The sequence below is a fragment of the Pelodiscus sinensis genome, chromosome 3 (genome assembly GCF_049634645.1).
Source record: "Pelodiscus sinensis isolate JC-2024 chromosome 3, ASM4963464v1, whole genome shotgun sequence".
NCBI lineage: Eukaryota > Metazoa > Chordata > Testudines > Trionychidae > Pelodiscus > Pelodiscus sinensis.
This window is the reverse complement of record NC_134713.1, coordinates 51,984,683-51,998,007: the sequence shown is the minus strand read 5'-3', so window position 1 is coordinate 51,998,007 and position 13,325 is coordinate 51,984,683. Positions and strand designations below refer to the sequence as shown.

General features: G+C 37.0%; 1 protein-coding gene across 10 annotated transcripts in view; it reads right to left on the bottom strand.

The window, feature by feature from the left end:
- Window positions 1–13,325, bottom strand: part of FAM135A (family with sequence similarity 135 member A) — a 151,283-nt gene that overhangs the window by 76,447 nt on the left and 61,511 nt on the right. For 9 of the 10 annotated variants that reach the window (XM_025186756.2, XM_006127228.4, XM_014575568.3 and 6 more), the window contains 3 exons: window positions 12,604–12,757; window positions 8,458–8,535; window positions 4,824–4,873 (listed from right to left, as the gene is read on the bottom strand). In XM_025186756.2, the coding sequence (XP_025042541.1) occupies window positions 4,824–4,873; window positions 8,458–8,535; window positions 12,604–12,757 (282 nt within the window). The remainder of the gene's footprint in view (window positions 1–4,823; window positions 4,874–8,457; window positions 8,536–12,603; window positions 12,758–13,325) is intronic. The other variant, XM_025186759.2, reaches the window with a different exon arrangement.

The following is a 13,325-nucleotide window of genomic DNA, read 5'->3' as shown; positions in this document are numbered from 1 at the left end:
CATTTTAAGAACATTTTTGCTGCAGATTTGACAAAATGCAAAGAAGGTACTACATTTCTAAAGACAGCTACAGCACTTGACCCATGGTTTATTCTGAAGTGCCCTTTCAAAATCTGAGAGAGATGAGGTGTGGCACATGGTTTCAGAAGTCTTAAAAGAGCAACACTCCATTGTAGAAACAAAAGAACCCAAAGTACCAAAAAAAAATAAATAAATAAATAAATAAAAATTAACCTTCTGCTGGTGATATCTGACTTGGATGATAAAAATTAACATGCATCAATCCACTTTACTTTGGATTATTATTGAGCAGAACCTGTCATCAACATGGATGTGTGTCCTCTGGCATGGTAGTTGAAGCATGAAGGGACATCTTTAGCGCATCTGGCATGTAAATACATTACAACACTGGTTACAACAGTGGCACACAAACATCTATTCTCACTTTTAGGTGACACTGAACAAGAAGCAGGCAGCGTTATTTCCTGCAAATATAGAAAAAGCTTGCTTTTCTGAACAACTGGCTGAACAAAAAAATAGGACTGAATGGACTTGTAGTTTTACATTGTTTTATTTTTTAATGTAGTGGGTTTTGTGTATAATTCTGTATTTGTAAGTTCAAGTCTTATAATAAAGAGAATGCACTAAAGTACTTATATGATGTGAATTGGGAAATACTATTTTTGTTTTTTACAGTATAAATACTCATAACACTGTATTCTGTGCTATAATTTAAATCAGTATTTTTAAAAATTTAGAAAACATCAAACTATTTAAATAAATTATACTTTATTATTAAGTGTGATTAATCATGTGATTAATGATTAATTTTAATCATGTAATTAATCTTGATTAATTTTGAATCACTTGACAGCCTTAATTAAAATTGCTATTAGACCAGCGACATGTTCTTGAAGCCCCACTATAAACATACGAGTGGCAAGGGAAGGTAATCCAGGTGAGAAATGATCCAAGGTATTGATGCAAAAATGTTAGCAGCTAGTTTAGTAAAGAAAGAGCTAATTTTGGTTATGTTGCCGAGGAAGAAGAATCAGGAATTAGGTGTAGTGAGATGATGTACAAGTTCTCCATACTTCAGTTTCTTCCCACTATTTGTTGCTCTCAATTGACATTTTGCCTGAACTTTGAGCTGCATGCACTTCAAGGAACAGCCCAAGCTCAGAAAGAGGTATGGGCAGGTTAAAGGGAGCTTTCATCTATACTTGTTCCTCCAAGATTTTTATTTGAGAGCTAATACTGACCATTGCGTAATTTAGAGAAGGCTAACGGGCTGCTCTAATTTTATCTGACTGGCTATGCACTGTTCTGCAGAATTGAACAGAACTGCCAGAGCATATTATGCTCCAATTACTCTTCTTACCCCCAGCCCTACCATATTCTGACACTGAAGGCTATGAGGTAGGCAATTTAGGGCTGCATCCACCGGTCCTATATGCTGCCTTTCACAAGGAAGCTCTTTTTGTCTCTGTAAACCACTGTAGTAGTATAGAAACCAGTCTTCTGGGACCTCACCATCAAACTTTCATCAGACTCTACATACTTGAATACATTTAATTTATCTATAAATAATCTCACTTGTTATTTTTCTATTTAGGAATACATTCCTTTCCCTTTGTTGTTCATACTATGTTCAGCATTCAGGTGGCTAGAATCCAGTAGGAATGTTAAAAATTGTGTAATAGGGTAACGGTGTAACTGCTGAAAATCTCAACAGTTACACAGTTTCCTGCACTGCAGGCTGTCATGTAAAGCAGTGTTTCCCAATTTTATTTGGCCACAGAACCCTTTTAAAATCCAAAAGAATTTTGCGGATCCCCGAATAACAGTCTTATATATGAAGGTGAAAAAGTAGACCACAAATAAGAATAATAATAAACAAATGCTAAACAAGGTCATGATATCAACATTTAGTTAACTTCACATATTTAGAAACAAAAATCACATTTAATGTGTACAAAAAATGAAGCTCAAAAACTAATATGCATAAAATATTAATAATTATTTTTTTCAATAATAAAATCTTACTATAATGGAATTTTCTTGCAGAACCCTTATTTTCACTTCACGGAACCCCGGGGTTCTGCAGAACACCATTTGGGAAACACTGATGAAAAGCTTAGCAGTGAAGCTTCTCCGGAAGTAGGAACCTCAGTCCCTACCAGCCGGACTCCTGGGAAGGAGGCTTCTCTGTGGCAGTGAGGCCTCCTCCCCAGCAGTAGAGCAGGTATCTCTTGCCCACCTGGCTCCTGGGGAGCAGCTTTGCTGAGTGTAACATCATTAACTGGTAAGCATCCACTTATCAGTTCAACAGTTAGTCGTTTACACTCAAACGACCCTAGAATCCAGTCTTGTGGAGTGGGGGATGGGCGGGAGTGTGGATGTGTAAAACACCCAACATGCTTTTGAGGACCAAGAGAGTAACTAATTCAAAGTAAAAAAAAAAATGCACAGATATTTTAATCTTGAGAGATTGGTAAGTACTGGTATTTTCAACAGTCAGAAAAAAAGAAAGCGGACGAAAAGATTAAAAAGTTCCATTTTGGAAAAGAGGAGTTTAACTTCACACTGGGACAAATCAAGAAGAGATATCTTAGGAGTATCTGGAGACATAAGACTGGAGAAAGGACAAAGGTCAGAGATGTAATAATCATCTAGGTGAGGTTGGGAACAGAGATGAAACCTCTAAGTCAGTGGTTCTCAAACTTTTTGGCCCACAGACCATCTGGCTCAATGTAAACCTTTCTGCCGGCCACCAGTTGCTAATGGTAACTCACCATTAATTACATAATTACACCGAGACATTTTGCTAGTGCTGCAGCTAGGGAGACTGGTTTAATTTAAATTATTACATAGCTTAAGCGCTTTAACTTTCTCATGTTAGTTTTTCAAACTTCATTTTAAATAAAGAAAAATATTAACTAATGTCCAACACAAAAGGTTTCAATCTTTTCTTTATTTATGGCAGACATGGGGAACCATTTTTGTGTCAGGGGCCACAGACCCAAAGAAAAACCAGTTGGGGACCACACAAACGAGAAGCAAAAAAACTCCTCCAAAAAACCCCCAACCCTCACTGATGTGGCTCCCAACTGAGACCTCACTCCTCTAGTATTCCAACCCCACGGGGTGAAGAGAAGAGAAAGGACAGGGAGGACTGAGGTTCAGGACTTCCCATAGGCCAGATCTATTTTTCTGGGGTTCCTGAGCTAGTGGATTTTATGGATCTCCTTAGGATCTGGGGCGAGGACACAAATGAGGTGTTCAGTGCACAGGACAGGGCTGCCAGTGAGTGGGATAGGGATGGGATGCAGGATCTAGGAGGGAGGTGGGGTGCAGAAAGGGGTGAGGGTGCAAGGTCTGGGTGGGAGGTAGGGTGCAAGAGCAGGCTGGAGGCATGGTATCTAGCCAGGGAGGAGGGTGAAGAGTCTGTCCAGGAGGGAGGGCGTAGAAGCAGACTAGCCAGGGGCAGGGAGATGGGGGCAAGGAGTGCCTGGGAATAGGGCTGGGGTCATGGTGGTTCGGGAGGGTGGTTCAAGGAAATGGAGGAGCAAGGGGCAGGGAAGCTGGACGCGGCGCAGCAAGGTGGGGGTGGGTAGGTAGGTGATGCTATGGTGTCCAGGTGATGCTGGTGTCTCACAGAGGTCCAGTCCATTGCACGGCTGGGAGCCGAGCCGCTGCTCAGCCCCTCCCCCTGACTGAGTCCCCGTGGGTGCAAAGCCCCAAAAGACCCCAGGACCCCACTTGCCTCCTGCGTGTACAGGGTCCTCAGTCCCTGTGTGGCATCCTCTCACTGCTGCTGGGCATGGCACAGCCCAACCTGCTGTGGGGGAAGGGGAAGAGGCGCTGGCCTCTTACGCACCACAAGAGCCTGCCCCACCCGGACAAACCCCAAGCAGCCCAACCTGCTGCCTGCTCCATCGGACCAACAGAGGGACATGTTGCTCTTACCCAAGGTATACTGCTGCACATAATTGCCTCAGCAATATTATGCTATTGAGAATGAAAGGGAGAATGGACTGCATATTCCTGAATTACAAAAAAGGAGGACTACGCTATGAAAATATTTGTGAATTCCTGATTTAACCTTTGCTCAGAGTAAATAGTAACCTAGCTCAGGTCAGTTTTTATGGAATGAAGAGAGCATATAACTGGATAAATTCTAAGGAGAGAATTGTGAAGGAAAACTAAGCAGAGAAAGTAGACATTTATGTCCAAGGATTTTGGCAATAAAGTAGAAGAGGAAAAGGTTTACAGATAGAAAATGGAATACAAAGGCATACTGAAATTGTGTTTTGGGTTAATAAAATAAGGGAAGTTGATTTGAAAGTAGTAATAAGGGAAATTGGGATATAAATCATAGGTTATGGAGTAGCAAAAGTAAGATATCAGAACCTGGCGATGAGGTAAAATAGAAGAAAAGTCTGTTGAAAGCAAATTTTTTTTATTATTATTTCTCAGATTCTAGGCAGAGAAGGGTTAGAAAGAGAACAGTTAGAAGAAAGTCAAATTTAAAGAAGAGTAGGTAGAGATTAGCAACAGACTGTCCAACTGGAGGAGAAATAGTACCAAAATTAAAATTGACTCAGTAGTCTTTGCATTTCAAACATCACTAGTAATTATGTCACTCAAATTGCCACAGTCCATAAGCGTGATACACCATCTCTTGGAATGAACAACAAACAACATAGGAAATTATTACTAAAACCAGAAATGTTCTCTGCAGCAATCTATGAAATACTGACAGAAAAATATTTTGCTTTTAACTTATTTTATATTTATTATGAATAGAAGACAAAAAGTACCTTTACTTCTTCACACAGTTCTGTAAGGCGAGCTTCTACATCTATGTTCTCTGAAAAGATTAGGATGCATATGCATGAAATTATATTTTACCAAATTTAGACTAATACTTTCCAACTTATAAAGCAAATCAACTTCCCTCATAAAGTAATTTATCAAAAAAAAGACTCAAAGAAAGCATGATGTCATTTAAAAGCCAACCTCAACTTGAAAGCTAGTATGTTATTGTTTAATTTAATTTTAGTTTGCCTACTTTTTTTAATCTCTCCGGTAGCTATTTGAAATATTTATAAGAACCATGGGAAATGAGTAACTGAAAAAACTGAGCAACAGGGACACACACATACTATGTTGACAAATGCATAAAGAAAACCTACTGATAAAGGTTAGAACATTCCTTTAATCATAGTAACCTTAGATGTTATCGATAACACTTTCATATAGATGTGTGATTTTTTTTAAAATAGAAGATGTCCCTTTAAAGGAACACAGCATAATAAAAGGAACTGACATTTGTATTTTAGTGATTTGAAGTTCATGACTGAAATCAAGACTAAGGTCATGATGATGATGCAATTAGATCAGTGTGTCTGTACCCTTGCACAGTCTCACTCACTTCTATAGGGCTCATCCTCATGGATTGGACTTCAGGATCAGGGCCTAAGTGTTGATTTATATGATGTACATTCTTTGTTCCAGTAATATATACGCCTCAACCCATATGTGAAAAACTAAACATATATATAGTCCTGTTGAAGTCAGTGGAATGCATAATACACACATATGTAACTGTTTTCTGGAACCATTCCACAGTTATAAACATTCATTTTTAGGACTTGATAAATTGTTCATTTTTTTTTCCCAATCAAAGAAAACTGCTGGATTAAAATGCTTTTATATCAATAGAGAATTTCAGAATAAAAAAAATAAAATTTGTTAAGAAGTATCAACTCTTTTGTATGTAAATAAGGCATTTATATTTTGTGGTATAGCTAATGTACATGTATTTTATATAAATTTGTATACTTGATAGAATAAAAATTAATATTTTGCATACAAATTTCTAAAGCATCTAAATGACTCAAGTGTCTAACTCTAATTAGAAAAGAGGCTCATGAGCTTTTCAATTTCTTATTCTTGAAACTATTCTTTTAAATACCTGCCAACCAAACTTATCAGAAATTTTGCAGCTCTGACTTATCTATAAATTAGAAATATTTTCTCTCTATATTTGGAATGGCAGAATTTTTTTGGAAGAGTTTTGAGCATGGTAGTAGAATCTGATCATATGCAGGATTGAGAATGGGGCACAATCTTTATAAAAAGAAAGGTAGCAATTAAATGCCAGGAACACTTACGAAACAACTGTACCTCTCTCTCGTACTCAAAAAGAATCTATTTTTAAAGAAGAGTTCTCTCTTATGAAATATCTCAAATATACTGGCCAGGCTGCCAAAGTTATCACTTTTTTTTAACCTTAGTTCAAATTATTCAGGGAATACATATTTGTTAAAAAATAAGTACTCTTTATCATTTCAAGTTGTCGATATTGTGAAATTGTACATGAAGACAGTTTGAGATTAGATAATAAAATATCTTGTAAGAATGAATTTAGTGTTGAAATTAACAGAACTGTATGCAGAGTAAAGCCCAAATCCTTCAAAGACTTATGGACAAGCCTCACATCATGAACACTCAATAGTCTCACTCATTTATATTGCCAGGAGATAAATTATTTCTTCAACTGTCCTTGATTTTCATGATATTGTAGGTATTTCAAAAAATGGAACATAGGCTGAACCTCTCTAGTACTGCATCCTGAAGACCTGACGGGTGCCAAACAAGAGAATTTGCCGAACCACAGGAGGTCAATATTATCTAGCAACATAACCAACACTTCCACTGCTTACTGGACTGTTCAAAGACATTTAGGGCGCAATTTAGAGCTAAATAACAGCAAAGAACACAGAGCCAGGAGTGGTGGCTGTAAAGAAACGTTATGGGACCATGGAAAACTTGGCCACACCCAAAGGGGACATCTGATTAACTAAAACAATGCTGGACCACACACGTTGCTGGACCAGAGAATTCCAGACTAGAAAGGTTCAACCTGTACCAGATAACTCCTCTAAACAAATCTGTATACAAACACTAATTTAGGGAACATTCTGCCATCTTACCTCAGGCTGCATGATTAAGGATGGCAGAATATACCCCTAAATTATTTATTGTGTTTTATATGGTTAATTCCATTTTTGAAACATTGCAATATCACATAAGACCATGGCAAGCGAGGAAATACATCTCATGGACACATGTGAGTCAACACAAAACCTCATGGATATACTTTATATTTACACATTTACAGAATGACAGAAATATTTACTTAATTTATATTAATAGATTTCTTAAAGTATTTTTAGTAAAATGTATTTAATTTTAACTATCATACCTATTTTAAAAAAAGTTTCAAAATAACAACAAATGAGCAATAATCTACATAATCAAAAGCCTATTTCATTCTGAGAAATCAAACTTTCAATTTGTAGTAATGCAATTTGTCAATACTAGCAAAAACAGCAAAAACAATTAAATTACACTCCTATAACCTAAATAGCTGATAAAGATAATTATCCTCTTCTCAAAACTTAAATGAAAATTTGTTATTTGAGATCATTTTCAATTGTTTGTATGACCACGCACATTCAGTTACTTGATAAAACGATGACATGGCTTATTCAACCATCATCACGCTGAAGGGTTACCATGTGTGTCAACAGCAACCCCAAATTGATTTTCACCTCCAATTATAATACTTTGAAGAACAAATTGAAAGATGAAACTGCAATTGTGCTACTATTCTTGAATATAACCAACTTTCAAATCAGACCACCTTATAAGGTAAAATATTTGTTCATCCCGCAATGATTTGATATGATTTTGCAGGTTTGTTGGTTAAAAAGCAGTACAAAATTCCAGTCTAAACACTGTCATATCCGTATTTGCCGAACTTTTAGGCCTACTAAAAGTCTCTGCACTGTCATGCAAAATTCCTGCAATTGATTGGTGGACCAGCTTCTCCCCTACCCCCTTTCCACTAAATCTCTGAGGTAGAGATCACTACAATGTCAGCCTCCCCTGATCAATTATGGAACAATGCTGACATTTAGAAAAAGACATTTGCAATTGAAGACTTGAGAACTGGTTGGTTTAGAAATAAGCCAAGTCTGGGTACTTCAGCAGAGACATGGAAGACTCCCCAGGAAGAAAATACCTTCATCTTTACCATTTAGAAAGAGGTACCAATTAATGAAGCTAACTGGAATTCTTGTTTTGTCAGTTACTTGATTTCAAATCAGATGAATCCATTTAACTATTCAATCACTTCTGTTAAATTAAGCAGAAAGAAACTCAATAGTATATCTTTAGAGGTAGCTCATTCCATTGATATAGAGTGCTAGATTTAGCCCAGCCACTATTTTCACTCAAGTGCCACACATTCAGCCCTGATACAAAGTCCTTTTAGGTGTTTTTTTTGGTTTTTTTTGGTGTTGCTCCTGCTTAAACCTGAAACAAAAATACTCTGGACTAATAATAAAAATCTAATGGTTTATATCATCTGCTTTAAAAACATACCTAGATAGGCGTCTCTCTGGGTTCGTGGATATTTTCTTCTGAGAAGGCGTTCATAAAGGACCTGCATGCTGGCCTGGGCTAGTTATAAGGATTGCACACACATGACTAGTTACTACACTCCTTTTTTCAATCTGTGCTTATTTGCCTTAAAGTTAGTAAGAAAGTTTATTGCTAACCTAGAAATTAGTGCAATTAGATCAGAACATTAAAGCATAAAATTTTAGTAAAGTTTCTAGATTAGGTGTTACTCATGATGTACATCAAAGCTATTTTTGAAATTTTCTAATGTTTGGTTTTCTTAAAATGAACATTGATCAGCTGCTCACAATTAAGGTTATTTATCAAGTCCAACAATTTTTTGCACATGCTGTTGCAAATTCAATTTATGTTTAAAATATAGATCAAAATTTTTAAATGAATAAAAATGTACATCATAGAATTAAGTAAACAAAATAAACAAAATTAAAGCAAGATAAAGACATTATATTTAACATGAAGGATAGCGATAGTTTTTATGAGATTTAAAAAAGGATTTTGGACTTTCCCCAAAAAAAGCCCATTTAAATCTGAGATATAAAATATACTTTACCATGTAAAAATTCAAGATAAAGAGTAATAACAGAAGACAAAAATAAAACATGTATTATAGAATGTGAAAATCTAATCTGCCACGTTTGGGTTTTTTTGTTGTTTGGTTTTTGGATATTTACAGAAGTACAATTGTCTTTGATAATTGCTAGATTTTAATAAAAGCTGTCCTTGTTCTTAGCTATCCATATTAGTTATTTTTCAGAAGCAAAGTGAATAATATTAGCAATGTTAGTATCTGTATAAACAGCTTTAATCACTGTTATCATATAAACAGTCCAAATCAAGGTATATGAAATATAAAATAAACAAAAAAAATCAGATAAGAAAAAAAGATGTCAGCACACTAAACTTCAAACACTGAAAAAAAATACAGAAAATGACATCAATAAATGTATAACATGTATAGAAGATGAGTCCTAATTTTCAAAGCAGTAAATATATTATTTTGATTATTTCTGTTCTGACTTGCAATATCTCATGGTAAATTAAGATTCTGAAAGTAAGTATGATTCCCTACTCACTTAAGACTATGGGAACCTTTCCACTGACTTCAATGGGCTTTGGATACTTAGAGCTATATTATTCAGATGCTGGTTTCTATTTTATAATATATTTTTTTATTTTATAAAATGTGTTCAGGAAATTGAAGGAAAAGCAGTGATTGATTCAGAAGTTCAATCTGGAGTATTCAATTAAGTTTATATTCTAAGCATATCTTTTCAGTAAGAGTAAAACAAAGATACCATCTGGCACTTAAGGTGTTTCCTTGATAAAAGCTAAGTAATTGACAAAAAAAGATGTTCCCTGCCAGAAGAGGATCCAAGTAATTGGCACACAATATAGCCACTTGTGACTATAAGCACTTGTGACTATAATCCTGTTATTGATTAATAGAAAGCCTAGTTTCTAGTGTAAATGGCACTTTAATTAGCATAATTTTTTATGGAGAAAAAAGACACTATCAAATAAATTATAGTAGAACCTCAGAGTCAAGAACAGAGATTTTTATAATTCTTAAATGGTTATAACACTAACAAAATTTGATGGTTCTTTTCAAATATATAACTGACCATTGAATTAGTACAGCTTGAAAACTTTACTACGCAGAAGAAAAAATGCTCCCCCCTCTTTTTTTATTACAGGTTGGACCTCCCTGGTCCAGCACCCTCGGAACCTGACCAGTCCCAGATGAGGGATTTTGCTGGACCAGGGGAGGTCATATCTGGTTCCCTGCTACCGGTTCCCAGCCAGGCCTGGACCAGCCGCTGGCCTCCTGGCTGACTTCCCCTTGCCATCAGCCTTGTTGCCTGCTGGTCCCCCCACCTCCTTCCCTGCTATGCCAGGTAACCCAGCTGCAGCCCAGCTCTCTGCACGCCAAGCTCCTGGCCCCTTTCGGCAGCCCCGTTGTGCTCCTGGTCCTGCCAGGCAGCCCTGCTATGGCATGCCAAGCTCTGGGCTCCTCTAGGCAGTCTTGGTGCACTCCTGGCCCTGCTGGTCAGTCCCCATACAGAATGCCAGGCTCCTGACCCGTCCAGGCAGCCTTGCTATGGCGCATCAAATTCTGGCCCTACCGGGCAGCCCTGCTGTGGCACACTGGGCTTCTGGCCCTGCCTGGAAGCCTTGCTGGGTTGTGCCTGGCTGCCCAGCTGCAGCATGCCAGGCAGCCCACCTGTGGGGAAATGGGAAGCCCAGATGCAGGGAGAGCCCAGCCTCACAGCCCTCCACTGGGACTCTCCATCCCTGTAACCTCCGTGATACTGCTGGATGACAGATGTTGCCGGACCAGGAAATCCCAGATTACAAATGTTCAACCTGTAATTAGTTTACATTTAACTCAAGTATTTGGGGGCTTTTTTTCCTCTTTTGTCTCTGCTGCTGCCTGACTGTATACTTTTGCTTCCAAATGAGGTGTGGGGTTAACTGGTCGGTTTGTAACTCTGGTGTTCATGACTCTGAGGTTCTCCTGCATTTATAGGGTATTCCTTATATTCATAATTTATTTTCTTTAATTTTTGCCAACAGTTTTCATGTCTCAAGACCTGCATGATAAATTGCTACGGATTACTCAACTTATAATATTAAAAGACAAAGCTAATTAACAGAAGTAAAAATGGTAAACCATATCACATTCAGATTCCAAAATTCCCTTCCACCCACTTTATTTTTAAAGCCAAAAAAACTGATGTTCAACACAAACATGTTTGATGTAAATACTAGTTGTCCTTGAGAATGCCAATATGTTATCCCTTTACCCCATGACATCTTTTTGGATCCATAACTCAAGAGACATTAACTTAGTACTAATCATGAATATTAGAATACACCTATATTTAAAATACTATAGCATAGATATTGCTATAGTGACGGGAAGAGATTTTCTATTCTTATAGGTTATCTCCCTCCCCAAGAGCTAGACTTAGCTCTGTCTATCTGGAGTTACGTCAGTATAGCTAGGTCTCTCAGGAGTATGGATTTTTCACAGCCCAATGGGACAATGCTATACTAAAGTAAATTCTTATTGTAGAAGGACTTGTAGAAGGTTTATTATTAGAACTATATTTTAATCAATATTTGTATAGCTCCATCTGTTAATGGTAGCTGATTCAAACTCTAGCCAGAGTTTCTTCAAAGTCAATAAAATGTATCAAGTTCCGTGCATTCTCTCTTATATTAGGAATATGTTCTCTAATTATTCAAGTTTAATCATGAGGAGAAAGTGGCTGCTCTCAAAACTAAGCTTAATCTTAGTGTCTGCTCTGTTACACAGATTTAATCCTTAATGTAATCTGTGTTTCCAAAGACTCAGATAATTAATGTTATGTCAATTTAAGAGCATCCAGACTTAAAAAAAAATAAAAAGTTGTCTTAGAAATCTTTTCTTCTTTAGCTTTTTTCCCCTCCATATATTCCCATGATGTTGCTTTCAAACCAAAACTTCCAGAATTTCTTAGAATCAAACTTTAAATTTATTTATATACACAAGCATGTTTTCTTATCATATGCACATAGGCATTACACAATATTTAGAATGGGGTATTTTGCTTCAAAAGATTCATGGAGGTTGGGTCCATCAATGGCTATTAGCCAGGATGGGTAGGAATGGTGTCTCTAGCCTCTATCAGAGGCTGGGAATGGGTGACAGGAGAGGGATTACTTGATGATTCCCTGTTCTGTTCACTCCTTCCAGGGCATCTGGCACTGAACCCTGTCAGAAGACAGCATAGTGGGCTAGAGGAACCTGTTCTTATGTTAGCACTAATGTATGGATTTGAAAAAGTTACAAGTAAATAATGGAAGATACCGTAATGTAAAGTCAGTCTGTCAATATTATTAACCTGATGGCAGTGTTTTTCATTATTTTTTGATCATTACTAAAAGTCTCATTTCAACTCCAGTAGTAAAACAGAAGATGCACAATAGGTACAAGGTATAAGATTAATTATATTTCAATCTAGAAGAAAGGAGAAGAAAAATGCCTAAGGAACACAGCAAGAAGATAGAAAAATATTTTATTATAGAAAATTAAAGTGATTTATTTTATTATGTTCAGCATACCCAGTTCTATTCGGTGACAGGAGGGAAGCTCTTTTGCTACCATGATGAAATAGCTGTGTAACCCTTTAAAAGCCAGCAGCAAAGTGGCACAAAGTGTATAGTGGAGATTGTGGGCGTGATTCAGGAAGGATTCTGCAATCACAAAACTGCAACCCTAAAAAAGGATTAATACACATATTAATGGCATTCAATGAAATTGAGTTAGTAGAATAAATAAAACTTATTTTCTATCCATCATCCTCCATCTCAAACTTATCTCAAACAAACTTGTTCATGGGTCTACAATTTCCACTGAAGTGCAATCTAAAAAAAAACACATACCACACCCACAACACCACACCCTAAATATTTTAAGATTTCCAAAAAAGGGAGCATGAAAAATACATCACAACTTTTGATAAAATTCTTCCCTTTATGTCATGTCATTAGGCATAGTAAAGTGCATTTCATGAAATTTTTCCTTCATTACCATTACAGGCAGTCCTCGGGTTACGTACAAGATAGGGACTGTAGGTTTGTTCTTAAGTTGAATTTGTATGTAAGTCGGAACTGGTACATATTGTAGGGGAAACTCTAGCCAAACATTTCTCAGAGCTCAGTTTTATTCTCCAACACCTCACTTCCCTCAGTCCTTTATTCTCAAGCTGAGGTGTCTGCTGAGAAAAGCCGCTCCACGTCTCCCTGGTCTGCTGGGGGGGAGGGGGAGGCGCTAGGTTTGCGTC